The following is a 24100-nucleotide window of genomic DNA, read 5'->3' as shown; positions in this document are numbered from 1 at the left end:
TCGTGGACTTCAGGAAACCGCAGAGGGAGCACCCCCCTATCCACATTGACGGGACAGTAGTGGAGAAGGTGGAAAGCTTTAAGTTCCTCGGTGTACACATCACGGACAAACTGAAATGTGCCACCCAAACAGACAGTGTGGTGAAGAATGCTCAACAGCACCTAAAACTTTTACATATGCACAATCGAGAGCATCCTATCGTGTTGTATCACCACCTGGTACGACAACTGCACCGCTCACAACTGCAAGGCTCCCCAGAGGAAGATGTGGTCTGCACAACGCATCACTGGGGGCAAACTACCTGCCCTCCATTACACCAACAGCACCTGATGTCACAGGAAGGCCAAAAAGAACATCAAGGACAAAAACCACCCGAGCCACTGCCTGTTCACCCTGCAACCACCCAGAAGGCGAGGTCAGTACAGGTGCATCAAAGCTGGGACTGAGAGACTGAAGCTATTTTTCAATCTCAAGGCCGTCAGACTGTTAAATAGCCATCACTAACACAGAGAGGCTACTGCCTACATACAGACCTTGAAATCATTGGCCACTCTAACAAATGGATCACTAGTGACTTTATTAATGCCACTTTAATAATGATGCTGACATAACTTGCATTACTCATCCCATATGCATATACTGCATTTTATACCATCTATTGCATCTTGCCTATGCTGCTCGGTCATTGCTCATCCATATATTTTTGTGTACATATTGTTATTCTATCCCTTTACTTACATTTGTGTGTATTAGGTAGTTGTTGTGGAATTGTTAGATTACTTGTTGATATTGCTACAACTAGAAGCACAACCATTTCGCTAACCATTCTATGTGACCAATAAAATTAGATTTTGCATATCTAAATATTCATATTGTCAATAGCCTAATATGCACTTTTTTCATATATTTTATCGTTGAAATGTTACATTTCTGTTTAACGACTGGTACAGAGGCACAATACATTGCCAAGTCAGGCAGATTGTCGTGGCGAAAATGTAGTTTTATTGTAACGCCCACTTCCGCCAGCCTTCCTATCAGCGGTCAGATTGCGCGCACGCGGTCTTTCTCTTTCCCGGTCAACATGGCGGCATCCATGGCATCACAGGCTGTAGCAAGAGGTTTACGCGGAGCAAGTGCTAAGTACTTATTTCTTGACAAATTCAAGGTACTGACATAATTTAAAATGTTGACAATAGGCTTTTCATTACGCTTTTACTGTCACTGAGAACTCACCAAACTCGCTGCTGTATCCAGAACTGACGGATCAAAATTGAGAAACAGCTCGCTGTTGTAACAGTCCATTATTACCTAACCATCGATGCAATTGAAATGAAATATCTTAAAACGAAACATATTTCCATGGAAGACAACTGTTGTTAGAACACTAAGAGCACTGTCAGTAGACTTTAGTCACGAGCATCATGCATGCATTCTAGCCATTGTTGTACTGCACATAGTGATTTGAGTATCAAGTTTAATTGACAATAGTATAGAACTGCTGAATAATAAGGTTATTTGTGTGGCAGACAGCATTTTATTTGCAAGGTTGACCAACTAAAAATAATTAAATCGAGGTGCCTCAAATGAATTAAACTGTTATGTGATATTGATTGACCTCTGTTTTTCCCTGGGTAACTCACTATTCTACCTTTGACCCCAATTGACTTAAATGCTTCTATAGCGGTTAATAGTAATGTCAGCTTTCAAGATGGGGTAATGGTGCAAAGGTTGTTTCCTATTTGTACTTTAAACAGAATGTATGTAGATAAAGTGTCCCTGTTTGACTGATTGTTGCGAAATATATTTTTTTTCCCCAGTTGCAACTTCAGTCAGGTCACTAGTTTATAATACACTTTGTTAGATGAATCAGAATATTTTTACATTTGGTGGATACGTTTTCTAAGAATACAAAATAGTAACGTGTTAGGCCATGAGATTGCAGAACAGCATGTCAATCAGCACACTAAGGGCAACCAGATTGAAACAAGTTGCATCATATGTACTCAAACTAGCATAGCTTGATAGATTGTCGGTGCCTCTTTTAGCCTAGGCTAGTTGGACTTTTGGAGTCTCCTATGTTGACTTCTCCTTTTGTGCTTTGTGCATCATCACATATGTTTTCAGAGTTATCGCAGTTTGTCAGTGACACTTGGGGATAGAGAGTAACTTGGGAGTGGATGAGGCTTCATGTCTTTGTTTACTATATCCAGACCTCACTAATAGATTCACACAATTACTCCAGCAGTGTTATGTAGTTGTGAGGAATACGTTTTTGAAAGGAGGATGGGCTATTTGTGGCCACAGTTTGAAGGTGGCTGAGTGCGTCATAGGACTATTCCCCTGGGTCACTGCTATCTCCTATTGATAGATACAGAAGGCTATATTGATGTAGCTCAATAAAGGCCTAGTTCTGCAGTCTAATTCTTCTCTCTTCTAATATTAATTGACCTGAAATAGCTGTGTATGTGTTTTTCAAGTAGCCCAGCCTAATTAACCTTACTAAATGATGGAGTCAATTAGCTATCATCAGAGTTTATTGCTAAAGCATCATTGCTGTTATGATCATTGTCATTAGCGTTATTGCCCTTTATCTACAGGTGAGATATATGGGGGGCACAGTTGACCTAATACCTACTTTTACCCACAGTATAGGCTAGCATCTGTCTGAAGCCCCAAACACAGTTACTGAATCACTTACCATCCCACGACTAGGCTAACACTAACAGCACTCTCCTAGCAAGCGTAGTAGACAGACCACCAACATGGGTACTTGCTGCTTGAAAATCTAGTTTGGTATTCTGTGTATAGTGCTAAGTAAGCATATATTTTCATCTCGTTGGTACTGCATAATGAGACACAGCCTAGCTTTAGTAGCTAGGGACTAGCTTAATCTATCAGGAAGAATGCTTGGGATAATGAGAAGGCACACACTGCCAAGTTGTTTTACATTGCACATCTTTATATTTTCTTAAAAGTCAAACATTTTGAAGATGATGCAAGCAACCTTAGTTTCCATGGTGTGTGTGTGATAAATTAGGTATTGGAGAAGGGCAATTCTCTAGTAACAGAGTGATGCTGAGACACTTGAAAATGTATGTCAAACTAAAAACCAATGATTGCAAAGTTAAACAAACCATACAACTCTATGCACAAGAACTACATTTACCAATTTCCACAACATTTTACAAACACATTTAGGCATACTTGAAAAACGGTGCACATGCAAAGTTTGTAACAGAATGATCGTTGGCACTGTCATTCTGTTTTCAAACTTTGCATCTGTAAGGTGAAGTAAATGTGTTTTTGTACAATTTTCTTTGGAAATTGTTAAGGCGTCCTTGTGCATAGTTGTATGGTTTGTTTAACCTTTTCGATTGCATATCATTAGATAGATGATCTCTTGGCAGATCTATTGTGGTATTTTCTGTTTCTCTGGTGTTATTGACAACACCACTATGCCTAACTCTTGATGAAGCAGAGCTCAGCCATTTTCACCCATCTGGGCTAGAATACAATCTGGAGATGTTAAAAATGTCCCTCTGCTTCAGGGGTTAAATCGCCCCCAGCCTCTCCTTGTGTTCAGACTAGAGGTCGACCGATTAATCGGAATGGCCGATTAATTAGGGCAGATTTCAAGTTTTCATAACAATCGGAAATCTGTATTTTTGGACACCGATTTGGCTGTTTTTTTTTTTTTTACACCTTTTTTTAACTAGGCAAGTCAGTTAAGAACACATTCTTATTTTCAATGACGGCCTAGGAACGGTGGGTTAACTGCCTTGTTCAGGGGCAGGGGATTCAATCTTGCAACCTTATGGTTAACTAGTCCAACGCACCAACCACCTGCCTCTCATTGCACTCCACGAAGAGCCTGCCTGTTATGCGAATGCATTAAGAAGCCAAAGTAAGTTGCTAGCTAGCATTAAACTTATCTTATAAAAAACAATCAATCAATCTTAATCACTAGTTAACTACACATGGTTGATGATATTACTAGTTTATCTAGTGTGTCCTGCGTTGCATATGATCGATGCAACGCAGGGGGTTGATTTACCAAAAGCGCATTTGCGAAAAAAGCACAATCGTTGCACGACTGTACCTAACCATAAACACCAATGCCTTTTTTTTAAATCAATACACAGAAGTATATATTTTTAAACCTGCATATTTAGCTAAAATAAATCCAGGTTAGCAGGCAATATTAACCAGGTGAAATTGTGTCACTTCTCTTGCGTTCATTGCACGCAGAGTCAGGGTATATGCAACAGTTTGGGCCGCCTGGCATAACATTGAAGGTTGTACAATGTAATAGCAATATTTAGACTAAGGGATGCCACCCTTTAGATAAAATACCGAACGGTTCCGTATTTCACTGAAATTATAAACGTTTTCTTTTCGAAATGATAGTTTCCGGATTCGACCATATTAATGACCAAAGGCTCATATTTCTGTGTGTTATTATGTTATAATTAAGTTTATGATTTGATATTTGATAGAGCAGCCTGACTGAGCGGTGGTAGGCAGCAGCAGGCTCGTCAGCATTCATTCAAATACCGCGTTCCTGCATTTTGCCAGCAGCTCTTCCCTGTGCTTCAAGCATTGAGCTGTTTATGACTTCAAGCCTATCAACTCCCGAGATTAGACTGGTGTAACCGATGTGAAATGGCTAGCTAGTTAGTGGGGTGCACGCTAATAGCGTTTCAAACATCACCCGGTCTGAGACTTGGAGTAGTTGCTCCCCTTGGAAGGGCCGCGGATTTTGTGGAGCGATGGGTAACAATGCTTCGAGGGTGGCTGTTGTCGATGTGTTCCCGGTTCGAGTCCAGGTAGGGGCGAGGAGAGGGACGGAAGCTATACTGTTACACTGGCAATACTAAAGTGCTTATAAGAACATCCAATAGTAAAAGGTATATGAAATACAAATGATATAGAGAGAAATAGTCCTATAAATACTATATTTACTACAACCTAAAAACCTCTTACCTTGGAATACTGAAGTCTCATGTTAAAAGGAACCACCAGCTTTCATATGTTCTCATGTTCTGAGCAAGGAATTTAAATGTTAGCTTTTTTACATGGCACATATTGCACTTTTACTTTCTTCTCCAACACTTTGTTTTTGCTTTATTTAAACCAAATTGAACATGTTTCATTATTTATTTGAGGCTAAATTGATTTTTATTGATGTATTTATTATATTAAGTTAAAATAAGTGTTCATTCAGTGTTGTAATTTTCATTATTACAAATAAATAAAAAGAATCGTCCGATTTAATCGGTAGCGACTTTTTTTTGGTCCTCCAATAATCGGTATCAGCGTCGAAAAATCAAATTCGGTCGACCTCTAGTTCAGACTTCATCTACATGCAATCTGCAGGAGCCTGGACATCTGCCAGCGTTCCAAACAATTGATCGTTTTAGTCTGTGACGGAACACATTGACTTCAGCACCACTTCTCTCCCCCCAGTGGTAAACTCATGCAGAACTTCTAATCTAAGTTTTCTGGCTGCAGCACCTGGTTTTGACACCCTCTCTCGCTCTCTTTTATGAGCCCACTGCCGAAGGGATAAGAGTAACAATCCAGGATGCTGTTGTCTGTGGCACAGTATCAGAGCCCGTGCAGGATGACTGACTGACTGGCAGGTAGTGTCACAATGGAGTCTCATCGGCTATGACAGTTGTCCGCTCCATAGGGAATTACATTTAAGATGATTTGTCAATAACAATGCGCAAGAAATCGCAATATTTCAGATGGATGGTGTATGAGGGAGAGAGAGGGGTAGGGTGTTTTTTTCTCATGAATCAAATCTCCTGAATTCTTGTCTGCACAGTGAGATAATCCTCCAGCTGTTTTTCACTGTCGCCTCACCGTGCTGAATTTGTAAACATTTGCCACGTTCTTTAAGGTGTCACAGCTCTCTGGCCCCGTAGTGCTGCAACCCAGCGTCAGTTTGAGTAGGAAACGGCAGGGAGAAAGGAGCTCAATGAGAGACTGTCCTGAATATTTTAGTGGGGGGGTGGGGACTGCGACGACTGGTTGCTGGAACTTCAAACGCCAGGCGGCTTCCCCATCTGTCTACAGCAAGAACACATTTACATTTCCTCCCAGCGAGGGATACAGTACAGTTAGCTATAACTGGATTTGAATATCATTTCGCCAAGGTTAATAGCCATTTCTGTAGCTCATAAGAGGTGTTTAGGCTTTTTCAATAATTTAGAAGGGCTGCGATCATTCTGAATTTGGCAGCCTGCAAAGCAAGAATGTACGGTAATGAATGAATGCACGCACACATCAACCCAGTCAATTCAGTTATTTTCTACTGATGATAATTAAGTTGGGAGATGCTGGGAAATGGCAGCAGTTAAAATGGAAGGATGAAGAGCAATATTGTAAACACATTTTAAGGTTATAGGCTACTGTAGGGCATTGACCTTGACCTAACCTATGTAACCCAGGTCCTGCACAAATCATTCCAGTGTGAGAGGAGTTCACTTTGACAGATGGAGCATCTACACCTTCCTCCTCACTCTTATCTTCCCTCTAGAACTGACACCTGCAATTATGTGTCCCTATGAAGTATCTTATTAGCTATGATAATGGCTAACTGTCCTATCTGTGGAGACCCAGAGACTTGGGCTTGTTCTCCAGCTAAGCCTGTCTGCAGCTAATTAAGCCCTGTTGTCCCTCACATTGCAGATGAAGCAAATCTCAATGATCTAAATCCATGCTCCACTGCTCCTGCCTCCTCTTCCTTCCCCTCTCTACCACAGCACTGCTCCTGCCTCCTCTTCCTTCCCCTCTTTACCACAGCACTGCTCCTGCCTCCTCTTCCTTCCCCTCTTTACCACAGCACTGCTCCTGCGTCCTCTTCCTTCCCCTCTCTACCACAGCACTGCTCCTGCCTCCTCTTCCTTCCCCTCTCTACCACAACACTGCTCCTGCCCCCTCTTCCTTCCCCTCTTTACCACAGCACTGCTCCTGCCTCCTCTTCCTTCCCCTCTTTACCACAGCACTGCTCCTGCCTCCTCTTCCTTACCCTCTCTACCACAGCACTGCTCCTGCCTCATTTTCCTTCCCCACTTTACCACAGCACTGCTCCTGCCTATCTCTTCCGTCCCCTCTTTACCACAGCACTGCTCCTGCCTCCTCTTCCTTCCCCTCTCTACCACAACACTGCTCCTGCCTCCTCTTCCTTCCCCTCTCTACCACAGCACTGCTCCTGCCTCCTCTTCCTTCCCCTCTTTACCACAGCACTTCTCCTGCCCCCTCTTCCTTCCCCTCTCTACCACAGCACTGCTCTTGCCCCCTCTTCCTTCCCCTCTACCACAGCACTGCTCCTGCCTCCTCTTACTTCCCTTTTCTACCACAGCACTGCTCCTGCCCCCTCTTCCTCCCCGTCTCTACCACAGCACTGCTCCTGCCCCCTCTTCCTTCCCCTCTCTACCACAGCACTGCTCCTGCCTCCTCTCTACCACCGCACTGTTCCCATCCCAAACAGGCTGACGTCATGGTTTGCGCCTAATGGAGCCTCCTCCAGATGTCCTCTAACTCCCCTAATGGCCGGGACATAACCTTGACTTCCTCTACAGCTCTAGAAGAGGGTAGGAGGCAAGGATGAGGAAGTGCGAGAGAATCACCACTGTCCTATCAGTTTTGGCTTAAAGCAGGAACACTTCCCTGAGAATTTCAAATGGTTTCCATCATCACCCTATTGGAGGGGTGTATGTGTGTGTGTCTGTCAACACCTATAATTAGTCCATTAATTTGAAGACTGTCTTTTTTTCTGAATAAATCCTGATCTGAATTAGGCTCCTAATGCTTCATCGTGCATGATATTACTACATGGTTGGTTTTATGTGGGGATTTACAGATTATTCACATTGGCCTGTTTATGCTGCAAATTCAAATCATTCTGCCTTTCTGCTTTCCATTTCCTTAAGTGTAGGGTATGCGTTGTTGTCGTCACTGCTAACTAGCATGCAGTGGCTATCTAATTGCAATACAGCTCATCTTTATGAGTCAGAACTAATAGCAAACTGCCTCCTCATTAACTGGAAAACATTTAACTACAATCAGGACACGCAGTGATTTTATAACAAGTCAGTGCAGTGTCTACCCACGTTTCGGGCTCTGCTCTTGTAAATGGATCAGGATTCCAATCCCCTTTAACTCTACCCGGATGGTTAGCTAAACGGAGGCAAAGGGCCCGAGTTCAAAACCTGAATAGGAACCAATCAATTACGTACAATTGGCAAACTGGCAATGTGTTAATTTCTTAAACATTTTGATAATGCCCCTTAGGAGAATTCCAGTTAATTAACTCGGAGGCCATCCGTTGGTGCTAATTAGCCAGAGTAATTTCAAAGGGTTAGGGCCTGGCCATGACTAGTAATGAGGATTTTAACCCTGGGAGACGTCTGGGGACGCCACTGTATTAGAAGAGATTCAGAGCTGTATACACATCCTCTGTAAGCTGTCTGGCTGGCTCTATATCCGGTTCAGAAGAGGAGAGAGAGAGACTAGCATGATATAGTACAACTTTTTCAGGTGTTTTTGTTTAACAAAGATTTAAAAACATGAATGACTATGCACTTTTTGTGTAGCATGTAGAGCTGGTGTTGAACAAAGTAATGTGGCTGAAGGCAGAGTTGTACATTTCGGTGAGACCTCCTTCAGTGGACATGAATGGAAACATTAAATCAAAATCCTGTTCTCTAAAGACCATTTAGTTGCAAGATGTCCTTCTCACACCTCTCATTAGGTGTTGTGTTTTGGCTATAGCCTACTGTACTGGATAACTAGGCCATCTCTTCCCTTCACCCTAAAATATTGTCATTTAGGAGACCTTGAAAATGTTAATAATTTCAAAGTGTATTTGTTTTTTTAAATAAAGCCTTGACTAGACTCCCATAAGCTTCTCTTCCTATTCCCAAAGCTATGCCGGATCCATACAGATTTGCTCATGAACATGGTTGTTAAAAAAATGTGTATTCCCTTGTGGTTGAAAGCAGCTGCGTTTTTTTGTTTTCTGCAAGGGCTCTTATCAGAATCAATCCCCTATCGACATATTGAGTTATTCGGTCTCTGTGCTCCTAATGGAGGGGCACTATGTCCAGCCTCTGAGACATGCTAATGATGATAGCCTTCCCTGAGAGGGTTAGAGGACAGGGCCATTGAAGGGCCATGTTCATTCTTCTTTTCTGCTTTAATGCAGCCGTTGGCCCTTAATGGAGCATGCCAGAGGCTTTTTTTTATTCATACATCAAAAAGTTAAACATAACCACTCCATGAAATAATACCTCTAGATTTTGCATCTGAAGAGTGTCTGAGTGAGGATGTTGGCCTCTGTCCAGGTGTCCTGATAAAGTATTGATTTTCCTCTCTGCCGTTTGCACGGGCTCTTCACCCCATCCATCAACAGAGTTCTGTTCTAGAAATGTCCTGCTGTGTTGTGTGTCTGGGAGCGTTCAGTTCATGTAGGATTTCCCTCCCCTCAATCAAAGCATGGCCTAAAATAGGGAAATAGCTTAGGCCTAGCCTACTTAATGAGATGCAGCCTACTTGACAAGGCCTTAAGGCCATTTTGTGGATTAGACAGTGATGTGAGCCATCAGGGGAGTGCTCCTGTTCTATGTAGTAGGCCTAAAATATACACAGAGTATACTAAACATTAGGAACACCTTCCTCATATTGAGTTGCACTCAGCATGGACTCTACAAGGTGTCTCAAGTGTTCTACAGGGATGCTGGCCCATGTTGACTCAAATGCTTCCCCTAGTTGTGTGAAGTTGGCTGGATGTCCTTTGGATGGTGGACCATTCTTGATACACACGGGAAACTGTTGAGTGTGAAAAACCCAGCAGCGTTGCAGTTGTTGACCCAAACCTGTGTGCCTGGCACTTACTACCATACCCCATTTAAAGGCACTTAAATATTTTGTCGTGCCCATTCACCCTCTGAATGACACTCATACACAATACCTGTCTCAAGGCTTGACCATCTTTATTTTACCGGTCTCCTCCCCTTCATCTACACTGATTGTAGTGGATTTAAGTGACACCAATAAGGGATCATAGTTTGCACCTGGTCAGTCTGACATGGAAAGAGCTGGTGGTGTTAATGTTTAAACTCAGTGTACAGTACTGTATCTCTTATGGCAGGTGTACCCAATTACTCATGCGTGTTTCTGTGTTAGCCTGAATTGGACTAGCTTGCCCTACAGTGTGATGAGGCTGACTCAGAATAGGTCTCCTGCTAGTAACATCCTCCTTTCTACGTAATGATACTTCTGCATGACATTGTTCCTAGCTCACAAAAAAACAGAGTTTGCTAAACTGCTGTCATTTTGTACCACTTGAAAGTCAGAGCTGAGGGTGCTTCTGAGTCTGCTGAATGCCATATGCCAGTTCTGAGGTAGGAGCAGTGTGCTTGCTGCCCTGGCTCTGTCCTTTTACGCCACTCCTTGGTGGAGCATCTGCGACACTGCACAATTTAATGCAGCTGCTGCCACAGCACTGTCCTCTGCTCTCTGCCTTTGTATGGGGACAGACAGGAACTCTGTGTGCTTTACAGAGAGGAGCCGTATGGACCGCTGCAACACATGCTTCACTCAGCACATTTGGGTGCTTTATGCATTTGTTTTTGGTTAATTATATTCATTTTTGAATGTCAGTTTATTTGAATGACTTTGGTAACTTACAGTATGCCTTGTTGCATTTTTCCCCTTGTTGTTGTGGCAAAATGACGAGCATAGGGCCTAGGCCCATATTATATTAATTCCCTTTTAGGCTTTATATTCAGGTCATTTGATTGGCTGTTTGATGGTCGAGGATCAACTATTGATATTCTAGTAGTCAAAAGATTGTAAAAAACAAAACAAAAAAAAGACTGAAAAACAAGTTCTAGCCTGTATATTGGGGTAGGCTATGAGCTTAAAGTAAAAATGGCTCATCTCTATCTTGAAGTGCTTTGCTCTGACATTTTGTGATCACTGGCTGAATGTCAAGATTTTAGCTGTAAGCCTGCTGAAAGAAAAAATCTCCCTCACAGAATATTCTTTACTTTTATTGGTACTTTTTGCTATCGCTTGAACTTGGTGGCCAGATCTTTGGCTGTACAATTTCTCATACTTTGGTGTGAAGACCAATGTTGATGGTCAGACAGGGACAGTGTTTGATAAAGATACCTGCAGGGTGGAATTATTTTGTTACGTAGTTTTTCCACAAGAGATTATCCTAAACCTAATTGATCTAATACCTCCAGCATAAAATAAAACAACAAAACAGAAGAAGCCCTATAGGCTATGTTAATGGAGACCTGTGAAGTGTCTAGTCACTGCCCGGCTATAGCTTATTGAGTAAAGACTGAGAGGAGAGAGCACTAAATGTGTTCACTGATGCATACCCTCTGAGGTGAACTCTCTCAAGATCTAATTTCCAGTGACAGTTATAGCCTTTCGTGTTTTATGGCTCTACCGCTCAGGAACATGTCCTTTTTTCACTTTCACAATAAATGAGACCATGGCCATGTCTGAATACCCATACTAGCGTACTGCATACTATTTACTCATCGTACGTACCGTTTAGTGAAAAGTGTGCCACAGCCGCAACTCAGCAGTGGCTCCTGATTGTCTGAGTGTGGGTGGATCTTTCCAAATTCAACAGACATGCATCACATTAACCAGCCTGATAATAGCTCATTTCCATATTGAGAAATGTCTTTAAACTCTGAATAGAATAGGAATGGATTTATAGGCCTACTCAGGCTGGTTATAGGCAGACTATCGCATACAAGCTATACCATAGCCCATCTATCCTATAAGAAAAGGACTTACTTCCATTTCATCATATTTATTAGTGAAACCAAAATTAACTAACATACTCTACCAGTTAAAGCTTGAACACACCTACTCATTTGAGGGTTTTTCTTTATTTGTACTATTTTCTACATTGTAGAATAATAGTGAAGACATCAAAACGATGACATAACACGTATGGAATTATGTAGTAAACAAAAGTGTTAAACACATTTTTATTTGAGATTCTTCAAAGTAGCCAGCCTTTGCCTTGACAGCTTTGCACACTCTTGGCATTCTCTCAACAAGCTTCAGGAGGTAGTCACTTGGAATGTTGTTCAATTAACCTAAAAGTTAATTTGTGGAATTCCTTTCCTCCTTCATGCGTTTGAGCCAATCAGTTGTGTTGTGACAAGGTAGGGTTGGTATACAGAAGATAGTCCTATTTGGTAAAAGACCAAGTTCATATTATGGCAAGAAATGCTCAAATAAGCAAAAAGAAACAACAATCCATTGTTACTTTAAAACATGAAGGTGAGTCGCAAAAACCATCAAGTGCTATTATGATGAAACTGGCTCTCATTAGGACTGCCGCAGGAATTGAAGACCCAGAGTTACCTCTGCTGCAAAGGATAAGTTCATTAGAGTTACCAGCCTCAGATTGCAGCCCAAATAAATGCTTCGCCGAGTTCAAGTAACAGACACATCTCAACATCAACTGTTCAGAGGAGACAGCTTGAATCAGGCCTTCATGGTCAAATTTCTGCAAAGAAACCACTACTGAAGGACATCGATATTAAATAGAGACTTGCTTGGGTCAAGAAGCACAAGCAATGGACATTAGACTGGTGGAAATCTGTCCTTTGGTCTGATGAGTCCAAATGTGAGATTTTTGGTTTCAACCGCCATGTCTTTGCGAGACGCAGAGTAGGTGAACGGATGATCTCCGCATGTGTAGTTCCCACCGTAAAGCATGTAGGAGTTGTGATGGTGTGGGGGTGCTTGCTGGTGACACTATCAGTGATTTATTTAGATTTCAAGGCACACTTAACCAGCATGTCTACCACAGCTTTCTGCAGTGATACGCCATCCCATCTGGTTTGTGCTTAGTGGGACTATAATTTGTTTTTCAACAGGACAATGTCCCAACACCTCCCAGGCTGTGTAAGGGCTATTTGAGGAAAGCGGTGGAGTGCTACATAAATGACCTGGCCTCCAAAATCACCCAACCTCAACCCAATTGAGATAGTTTGGGATGAGTTGGACCGTGGAGTGAAAGAAAAGAAGCCAACAAGTGCTCAGCATATGTGGCAACTACTTCAATAATTTCTCATGAAGTTGGTTGAGAGAATGCCAATACTGTGCAAAGCTGTCATCAAGGCAAAGGTTGGCTACTTTGAAGAATCTAAAATATATTTTTTATTTGTTTAACACTTTTTTGGTTACCACATGATTCCATATGTGTTATTTCATAGTTTTAATGTCTTCACTTTTAATATACAATATAAAAAAATTTAAGAAAATCCTTGAATGAGTAGGTGTGTCCCAACTTTTGACTGGTACTGTATATAAATTAAATCAAATATCCTATTAGACACCAAAACTTATCAAATGTTCAAATCAAAAAGCTATTACACAGAAAAACGTGGACAGTCGGTTGCATCACAAATTCAGAACATTCTGGACAGTAGCATAATAAACTAAAGTACTGATCATTGGGAACTAGATCAGAATGCCTGGTAAGGCTTGAACAAATAAATAAAATAATAGCCTGCAAAACTAAAACAATCCATATGTTCAAATCAAAAGGCGTGATTAAGATGACATCAATAACGCAGCATTATCCCAAGTCCCCGGTGCCGACACATTAAGAAATCAAAAGATGGTGATTTAGTTTAAAAGCTCTGCCGAAGGCCAAGAGAACAATGAGCAAGGCAGTTAACCTACAGTTCCCCGGGCGCCGAAGCCATGGATGTCGATTATGGCAGCCCCCCGCACCGCTCTGATTCAGTTGGGTTGGGAGAAATGCGGAAGACACATTTCAGCTGAATGTATTCAGTTGTACAATTAACTAGGTACCCGCCTTTCCCAATAAATACTTTTCAGTGATCAAACTGAAATCCACTGAGTATAAAAAATACTTCTCTTTTCAAAGATGTAGCCTACGATGCATTACTTTAAGCACAACAAAACTAATTAGCCTACATTGGTCCACAATGCAGAAGCTTTTGCATCTTCCCAATTAAGTAGCCTAGTTTCTTCCAATGCATTGTGGAAACGTGTGCATTGAATTCTACAAGATGAAGAGCTGAACCCGTCCTTTAAACCGTACTTGTTTTTCGAAATGTCCCATACCATTAAACATAGAAAAATGTCATACTGAGAATGTGTCACGCGTGAGTGATTGCATTGTTTCCCCGCTATTTTTACATTTCGGTAGCACATTCTCCATATCTAATTGATTTGCTGTTGTCAAAATCAAAATTAGTATGACATCTGGGCATTTAAAGTATACTTAGCATACTCAAACTGCCTACTATTTAGGATGCTAGTATGGCTATTCGGGCATGGCCCTTCTCCCCTAGCACCCTTTTTTCCTCTCTAGTTTCTCTCTCTCTGTCTCTCTCCCATTTTCTCATACTCTCTGCTTCAGTGGGTAGAGGTTGGATGTGAGTGTGTGGATGTGTTTTTGGCCCTAAGTATGACTTGCCTTTGCCTGATATATAGCAGTATATAGGACTGTGTGTCAGTTTGTATATATTTAATAGCGCCTGGTAGGTTGTCTCGAGCACTGATGAAGATAATTACTGTAGAGCGAGTGTCTCTGGGGAGGGCAGCCTCCTGCAAGTAAATCCTCCACGCACTTCTCTCTCTCCTGGGGCAGGCCTGCAACACAAGCACGACTCACTCCCCTACTACCACCCTACATGATTTAGCCTACACATGACTTGGCAGTGACTTGACTTTGACTTGGCAGTGACTTGACTTTAACTTGGCAGTGACTTGACTTTAACTTGGCAGTGACTTGTCTTTGACTTGGCAGTGACTTGTCTTTGACTTGGCAGTGACTTGTCTTTGACTTGGCAGTGATCTAACTTTGACTTGGCAGTGATCTAACTTTGACTTGGCAGTGATCTAACTGACTTGGCAGTGATCTAACTGACTTGGCAGTGACTTAACTTTGACTTGGCAGTGACTTAACCTTGACTTTGCAGTGATCTAACTTTGACTTGGCAGTGATCGAACTTTGACTTGGCAGTGACTTAACCTTGACTTGGCAGCATTTTACTACCAAAGTCAAACAGGAAATTAAATAGAATGAAAGGGAATCCTGCAAAGCTCAAACATATGTGCCAGAGAATATCCTACTTTCAAAGAGAATAGGAATTGCAAGCATATAAACGCTCTCACGCTGTGTTGTCACAATACCAGTATTTCGATACTAAGACGTAAGGAAACAAAGGAAGCAGAACATGAAGCGGAGTACATTTCTTGAGGAAAACAGTCCTAATGTTGGAAAGAACAGTCACATTTGTTTTATTTTGCAAGATATAGCACAATATTTTACTTAAGTAAGTTTTAAAGGACCATAGAGCTCAGTCTGCTTCGTGTTTTCTTTTTTTGCCATGGAAAATCTGGTATTGTAGTATCGCAATACTGGTATTGCAACAACACTGTTAATGCTGGTGCCTCAGCATTTCAAATGTTGACACTAGCATTTCCTGTGACAAATTAAACACTAATCATTAGTGATTAGGCTTGGGTGATACCCCGGTATACAGTATAAATGGTATATTTCAAAATATAGAAGGTATGATTTTTGATACCGTAACAACAACAAAAAGCTGAAGCTGCGCCCTTTGTGTGCACATTCGGTAATACCATATACCCGGAACGGTACAGAAACATTAGGACGGTATCTGCATTCCTCCCAACCCTATTTATGATTGGTGAAAATAATCGATAGTTATATATCGTGAAATTATTTTTGGATGATATTATATTGATATTTGACTTCAAGTATCAATTAGTATAATTTTTTTTTTTTTTAATTGCTACTGTGGGTAGCGTTCGCTAGCGCTAGTTGTCCCTTCGCCTTGTTCTTTATCTTCTTTTTAAAAAGTGAGCAAACATGTTTTCAGACCTTTTATTTCCCTGACTGATCGAAACTAGTTTTCTCATGCTCTTTTGTCTCTCTACAGCAGACATATGGTGAGCAATAAGTTTGGAACATCACATCGCAATAAAATCGCAGTATCGAATCGCAATACATATAGAATCAGGAGTCATAATACATATCGTATCTGCTCCAAAGTATCGTGATATGTGGTTCCATTGTGGGGAAAGAAATCCACATCAATAACTCCCTTTAGACTGAGAGAACAGGCAATGGGATAAAAGGGCTATTTATGAGCATGGCAGGGTAAAGTGTGGCTTTAGTCCTTCCTTGGTATTACAGTGGTGTACTGGTATGTGGGTCTCTCAGTCAGTGTACTGGGGATAAAGTGCTGTTGGCATCCCACTCCTGTATTGTTTGTCACAAGGTAACTGTCAGTGCCTGGAGGGACACCGCCAGCCCCACTTCGCATTCAGCAGCTGTTGTTTTAGGATCTTTTCCTCTCCTTTCCCCCTCCCTTTTCTCCCTCTTTGGTGACAGAGAGGAGTCATCCCTAATCGCTCTGAAGTTTTTTCTGCTCCCCCTCTCCAACTGTTCACCAGGTACACGACAGCTGCTTATTTAAGGTGGTGTTTTTCAAGTTGCCAGAAATTAAAATGAGTTTGAAAATAACTTTTTTTCTCCTCAGCAGACTTTGTCAGAAATTGTCAGATTGATATTGAGCTCCACTGGTTTTATTGTGCCAACTCATGCTAGCCGGTTAATGATCTACTTACTGTGAAGAACTCTCAAGCCAATGTTAGCTCTGAAAAGCAGCCCATTCCATCCTAAAGATGTCTCCTTTCTGTTGAGTCCACAGAGAGCCATCACCACTTCTCATTTTACAATGTTATTATTTTTAAGAGGCAGGTGTTATTAGCCCGAAACACTGTAGGCTCTTTCTGCTGACTTCATAACACTCAGTGTGTGCACTTGCTATAATATAACACACACACAGGGCTCTACAGTGCGACATTTTAGTCCTAAATACCTTCGTTGTGTGCTCCGTGTAACAAAAAAAAAAAAGTCAGCGTAGAGCCCTGACACACACACACACACACACACACTAGGGTTTCCGTTAGCCAGTTTTTAATGTTTTTTTTATTTTTTAGAAAAGCCTATAAATAATTGGCACCGGCCAATTCAGTGAGTAGAAAAAAATCCCATTGCGTAATAGTGTTTTTTAACCTGTGTGTCACACGCGCACAGCATACAGAAGCTTTGAGTGGAAAATCTGTCACAGCACAAGAGCTGCTGCTACACCATGTCAAACAGCAAACATTTTGTAAACTACATTTAAAAAATGCATACAGTACATAGGTAGGCTACATCAGCATACAGTACATAGGTAGGCTACATCAGCATACAGTACATACGAAGGCTACATCAGCATACAGTACATAGGTAGGCTACATCAGCATACAGTACATACGTAGGCTACATCAGCATGCAGTACATACGTAGGCTACATCAGCATGCAGTACATACGTAGGCTACATCAGCATGCAGTACATACGTAGGCTTCATCAGTATGCAGTACATACGTAGGGTTCATCAGCATACAGTACATACGTAGGCTACATCAGCATGCAGTACATACGTAGGCTACATCAGCATGCAGTACATACGTATGCGACATCAGCATGCAGTACATACGTAGGCTTCATCAGCATGCAGTACATCAGCATGCATCAGTGCGTCACACACCACTTTGCAATGCAACTTTGCAATGAGCTGGAGGCAGTATGCATTTTGAAAACATATTGTTGGAAACCTAGCCAAAATCAAACACTATCCGTGGAAGCAGTTATTTTGTTTAAGTCCAGTAGCCAAAGGCACAATCCTAGTCATATTAGTAAACCATGCTAATTGTTGCACATTTCTACATCAGTTAAGAACAATTAAGAACAAATTGTTATTTACAATGACGTTCTAGGAACAGTGGGTTAACTGTTTTGACAGATTTGTGCCTTGTCAGCTGGGGGATTTGAACTTGCAACCTTTCGGTTGCTAGTCCAACGCTCTAACCAATAGGCTACCCTGCCTGCATGTTCTGTTAAGATTAAGTACCATATTATAAATGTGCTTTTTGCCATTCTTAGCGCTGTGGGTGGACACCATAATCAAGTTTTGGACATTTCTCAAATGTCTGGTAAATGAAAATGGTGGTGCTGGACATTTGACCAGCACATCTTCCTGATGTTAACCCTGACACCACACACACACAGCTAGTGTTCACACTACAAGTTGACTGCGTAGGTAGTCCCAGAGATAACCTCACACTAGATAGATAAGGAAAGGACAAGAAACTTCTTTCTGCTTGCCTCATAGTGAAGTGGGCATGAGAGAGAAGGTACGTGGCACCTTTAAACAAGGACAATGGTCAGATATTCCCCACACACAACTCACCAGCTCACTCTAACACACAACACTGTGCCCCCACTCACTTTATAACAAGCACCACCTCGCACTACTAGATGAGGAACAATCCATCACACTGAAAACTGGTTGTTGCTGTGTTTTTAGAGAGACTCCAGAGAAGACTCATGAGCAGCTCCTCTTTGCTCTGTTTGTGGTGTCCAGCAACTTAAGTGTGGGTAAATGCACTGCTCAACTTAGTTCAACAGAAGGGTTTTGAATTGAGGCAGTGTAAGTGAAAAGCACTTCATATTAAATGCTTTTGTGAGGCTGTATAAAAATCTGTCATTGAACTGTTATACTGTTATATATAGGGCATAGTGCCAGTGTGCCACTGCCATGGGGCTGTCGCATGGTCTTGTTTCACAGTAGAACGTTGACATCCCCTTGAAAGAAATAAAAGTAGGCATACATGTGAAACTCACTTCATTCCAGGCAGAGACACAGGAAATGACCCACAAATGACCCTCGTTATTCAGTGATGTGAGGGAGACCAATCAGCATACTGCTGTACCTTCTATGGAAGCTCGGCTTTTCTGCCCTAATGAATTCTCCAGTGCTCCTTACCCGGAGGTGGTAGCAGTGAACAATGCATGCTAATTCAATACTACGCCAGAAAGTTAAGGTTACTCTTAACACCATTCGCCAATCATGCCGTTGACCAGAGAGGGCTACGGATGATGTACCTTCTATGAATGCACCTATATGCTACCCTTTTCTTCAGAAACAACTTTGAAATCAAACTAATTGAATGGATGACTAGAATCGTAGATTTTAACATATTGATTTCAGTAAGCCTTACGGTAGGCCCAGTTCTTGATGGTCTTGTTTCCTTGCTCAGTTCAGAGTTCCTCCACTCAAATGAGTTGAGGATGCTCAGCGAAGTGACCTAGTGCTCTTAGCCTGTATCCCCTTTCTCTCCTCTTCTCATGAATGATGGAGAGCTCCCAGGCAGCTCTGTTTTGAGAGTAACGGCTTGGGCTTGGCCTTGTCATACCACTCTCACCATTAAGTCAGATGGCAGAAGCCCCTCCCCTCCTTCCCCTCACCGGCATCAGCCTTCAGCCAACCTTTCCTTGTCAGTATGCATGTTTTAAAGGATGTCTGAAATACGGCTTGTTTGATCAGCCCCTCAGACTTTGTTGCACTTGAGGAGGCCTTCATTATTCATCAGCATGTCTTGTAGTGGATCAGGACAGGATTACTCCTTCTGGCCCACACACAAGCTCTTAAGCAGGGACAGAATAAGGAAGGAGAAATTATTTCAAATTTGCACAAATAACCTTGAGACTTGGAGATGATGAACAGTATGGTTTGCTGTTTTTCCAGAGGCAGAATCTCTGTCATGTAACTCCTGCAATACAGAAGTAGCATTTAGGCTAGACTGCCTGAGTCCTCCTATCAGCAGAGGAATGTAGCCAAAATGACACTCTCCATGACCAAGACACTTGACTCGTCACAGTCGTCCCTTTTAATGTCACAATTAAGAATTGCAGCAGCCTTTCACATTGTTAAGGAAAACAGACTGACTGCACTGTGAATGCACACACTCAGGGTAATGGGCCGACCTGACAACACTGAGGGAGTCCAACCTTAACACAAGTGTCTCACATTAAAACCCAATGTCTTTTTAATAGTGCCAACAGCTGGAGCTTGACAGCCTTGCTGCATTTGCTGACTGAGCAAACAGTTTTAACATAGCCTAGGCCTGTCTGCCTGTCTCATTATGGGGGAGAGGGGGGGAGGAAAAACGGGGGCAGGACTGAGAGACGGAAATGGAATGAGTGCACCCTGGAGAACTGAACGTAAATAAGACTTTATCAGAAACACCTGGTATGGCTATTCCTCTAACTGAGAGTCAGTCAAACCTTGAAGAACATCTGGGCTGCATTGATCATTCCTGAATGTAACCAGATGTTCAAACAACAGCTTGTGCAGTGTAAAGACATCTTTGCGCATGTAGGCTTAATTTAAAACATGTCATTAGAGGAATGACATTTTCAGGCTGGCACCAAGGATGCCAACATGCCTGTCAGTCTCACCTGGCTCTAAGTTGAGGAGAGATTGACCTCATCACTACTGGTCTTTGTGCGAGGTGTTGAAGCTACCGAACCATCTGTTCAAGCAGTTGGCACATAGTTCAGACGGGCACTCATCGGTAGAACACAAGACATGCAACCAGAGGTCTCTTCACAGTCCCAAGGTCCAGAACAGAGGCTGGGAAACATGCAGTATTCAATAGAGCCATGACTACATGGAACTCTCTGCAGCCCCAGGATACACCCCAGGTAACACCCCTGGTAACACCCCAGGTAACAGGTAAGCTAGTAATAAAAGTACATTTTAAAAAAATTATAAAAGAACACCTTACGTCACGATGGGGACTGTGAAGATGCACACAGACATTTGAATGTTTTTTTGTATTGTATTATGTACTTATGTGTTATACGTGGTTGTCTCGCCTGGCTATCTTGAGATGAATTCACTGGCTGTGGGTTGCTCTGGATGCTAAATTACTAGATTGTAATGTAAATGTAGTGCTATATACAGTACATTCCGTATTGTATTTGTTGTGTTTTGATTCCTGTTTGGACCCCAGGAAGAGAAACCACTGTCTTGGCGGCAGATAATTGGGGATCCTAATCCCACTACTACGCCTCACAGAAAACCTGTGCCTGTTTAGTGTTAGTCCCTAGTACTATTACATTTGAGGGGCATAGAAAACCATGTTTTATTTCTCATTATATTCAAGTCGTCATCAACAGCTGTGTTACCTGATTTTGGATTCCTTTTAGCTACCGGGTGTTTATCTAGTTACTTCTTCAGTGAAATACTTGTTTACTTTATCAAAAAATGTTAACCATTCTCTCTCTCTCTGTCTGCAGTGTGCACGGGTGAGTTCCAGGCGATGGCTGAACCTGCAGGAGTACCAGAGCAAGAAGCTGATGCAGGAGAGTGGGGTGACTGTCCAGCGTTTCTACGTGGCTGACAATCCTCCCGACGCCCTGCAGGCCGCCAAGAGACTCAGTGAGTGGCTATCATACTAACACTCACTGCAGAGTACTGACCCTACCATTCACACTAGAACTATATGTACAATATGCAGGTTGAAGAAGTGGCATTTATTTAGTTTATCAAACAATACTGGTGGTGATTGTGGTGCTGCAGCTTGTTTGAGAAGTGTCCTGACACTGTGACTTTGTTTCAGCTCTCTTTGCATAGCAATCCCCAGCCAGCCCTCTTCCAGATGTGCAAATTGCTGTGGTTCATCCTGGCTGAAGTGTTATCAAGTTTAATGGTGTGTGTGCACGAGGTGTGTTTGGGAGCGGGGCCCAAGTTCATTGTGCTCTGTGATCATGCAGGCTCTATTCTCATCACCCCACTCAACCATGTTAATTATTTTCACGCACTTTCTCTTTTCAGTTTCTCTTTCACTGTATCGCTCGGTCTGTCTTTTAACACACACGCAAGTTATAATTCAGTGTCCTTGACGGCCCATCTCTAGCACATTGTTTTTGTCCAGTGAGATGTTGGGTGCTAAGGGTCTGCCAGGGGTTTTCTCAGTGGTTTGGCATTGATGCAGGCCAAGATAAACGAAGGAGGAGGTGTAATATCTCTGTGACAGTCCCTGTCGTGCTCTCTCAGCTGTCTTGTCCTGTAGTGGATCTAGAGCTCTCTCTCTCTGTCTTGTCCTGTAGTGGATCTAGAGCTCTCTCTCTCTATGTTGTCCAGTAGTGGCTCTAGAGCTCTCTCTCTATCTGTTGTCCTGTAGTGGCTCTAGAGCTCTCTCTCTCTGTGTTGTCCTGTAGTGGCTCTAGAGCTCTCTCTCTCTGTGTTATCCTGTAGTGGCTCTCTCTCTCTCTCTCTGTTGTCCTGTAGTGGCTCTCTCGCTCTCTCTCTCTCTGTTGTCCTATAGTGTCTCTCTCTCTCTCTCTCTCTCTCTCTGTTGTCCTGTAGTGGCTCTCTCGCTCTCTCTCGCTGTGTTGTCCTGTAGTGGCTCAAGAGCTCTCGCTCTCTCTCGCTCTCTCTCTGTTGTCCTGTAGTTGCTCTCTCTCTCTCTCTCTCTCTCTCTCTCTCTCTGTGTTGTCCTATAGTGGCTCTAGAGCTCTCTCTCTCTGTGTTGTCCTGTAGTGGCTCTAGAGCTCTCTCTCTCTGTCTTGTCCTGTAGTGGATCTAGAGCTCTCTCTCTCTATGTTGTCCTGTAGTGGCTCTAGAGCTCTCTCTCTCTCTGTTATCCTGTAGTGGCTCTCTCTCTCTCTCTCTGTTGTCCTGTAGTGGCTCTCTCGCTCTCTCTCTCTCTGTTGTCCTATAGTGTATCTCTCTCTCTCTGTTGTCCTGTAGTGGCTCTCTCGCTCTCTCTCGCTGTGTTGTCCTGTAGTGGCTCAAGAGCTCTCGCTCTCTCTCGCTCTCTCTCTGTTGTCCTGTAGTTGCTCTCTCTCTCTCTCTCTCTCTCTGTTGTTCTGTAGTGGCTCTAGAGCTCTCTCTCTCTCTGTGTTGTCCTGTAGTGGCTCTAGAGCTCTCTCTCTCTCTGTGTTGTCCTGTAGTGGCTCTAGAGCTCTCTCTCTCTCTGTGTTGTCCTGTAGTGGCTCTAGAGCTCTCTCTCTCTGTCTTGTCCTGTAGTGGATCTAGAGCTCTCTCTCTCTGTCTTGTCCTGTAGTGGATCTAGAGCTCTCTCTCTCTATGTTGTCCTGTAGTGGCTCTAGAGCTCTCTCTCTCTCTGTTGTCCTGTAGTGGCTCTAGAGCTCTCTCTCTCTGTGTTGTCCTGTAGTGGCTCTAGAGCTCTCTCTCTCTGTGTTATCCTGTAGTGGCTCTCTCTCTCTCTCTCTGTTGTCCTGTAGTGGCTCTCTCGCTCTCTCTCTCTCTGTTGTCCTATAGTGTCTCTCTCTCTCTCTCTCTCTCTCTCTGTTGTCCTGTAGTGGCTCTCTCGCTCTCTCTCGCTGTGTTGTCCTGTAGTGGCTCAAGAGCTCTCGCTCTCTCTCGCTCTCTCTCTGTTGTCCTGTAGTTGCTCTCTCTCTCTCTCTGTTGTTCTGTAGTGGCTCTAGAGCTCTCTCTCTCTCTGTGTTGTCCTGTAGTGGCTCTAGAGCTCTCTCTCTCTCTCTGTTGTCCTGTAGTGGCTCTAGAGCTCTCTCTCTCTGTGTTGTCCTGTAGTGACTCTAGAGCTCTCTCTCTCTGTGTTGTCCTGTAGTGGCTCTAGAGCTGTCTCTCTCTCTGTGTTGTCCTGTAGTGGCTCTAGCTCTCTCTCGCTCTCTCTCTGTTGTCCTGTAGTGGCTCTAGAGCTCTCTCTCTCTCTGTGTTGTCCTGTAGTGACTCTAGAGCTGTCTCTCTCTCTGTGTTCTGTAGTGGCTCTAGAGCTCTCTCTGTGTTGTTCTGTAGTGGCTCTAGAGCTCTCTCTCTCTGTGTTGTCCTGTAGTGGCTCTAGAGCTGTCTCTCTCTCTGTTGTCCTGTAGTGGCTCTCTCTCTCTCTGTTGTCCTGTAGTGTGTCTCTCTCTCATCTCTCTCTCTCCTACTCTCTCTCGCTCTCTCTCTCTCCTACTCTCTCTCTCTCTCTCTTTCTCCTACTCTCTCTCTCTCTCTCTCCTACTCTCTCTCTCTCTCTCTCTCTCTCTCTCTCCTACTCTCTCTCCCCCCCCCCCCCCCCCCCCCTGTGTTGTCCTGTAGTGGCTCTCTCGCTCTCTGTGTTGTCCTGTAGTGGCTCTAGATCTGTCTCTTTGTCATCCTATGACGCCTCAGTGG

The 24100-nt window shown here is 42.9% G+C and overlaps 1 protein-coding gene across 6 annotated transcripts in view; it reads left to right on the top strand.

Annotated features, from left to right (window-relative positions):
* The first annotated feature begins 1019 nt into the window (after window positions 1–1019).
* The window catches only part of suclg2 (succinate-CoA ligase GDP-forming subunit beta), a 126232-nt gene continuing 103151 nt past the window's right edge, over window positions 1020–24100 (top strand). For all 6 annotated transcript variants that reach the window (XM_090205985.1, XM_036950574.2, XM_090205989.1 and 3 more), the window contains exons 1-2: window positions 1020–1165; window positions 21253–21394. In XM_090205985.1, coding sequence (XP_090062111.1) covers window positions 1082–1165; window positions 21253–21394 — 226 coding nt within the window. In that variant the 5' untranslated portion in view covers window positions 1020–1081. The remainder of the gene's footprint in view (window positions 1166–21252; window positions 21395–24100) is intronic.

This window comes from Oncorhynchus mykiss, chromosome 17, assembly GCF_057628025.1.
Source record: "Oncorhynchus mykiss isolate SJ-2025 chromosome 17, ASM5762802v1, whole genome shotgun sequence".
Lineage (NCBI taxonomy): Eukaryota > Metazoa > Chordata > Actinopteri > Salmoniformes > Salmonidae > Oncorhynchus > Oncorhynchus mykiss.
This window is presented reverse-complemented; position numbering and strand designations above follow the sequence as displayed.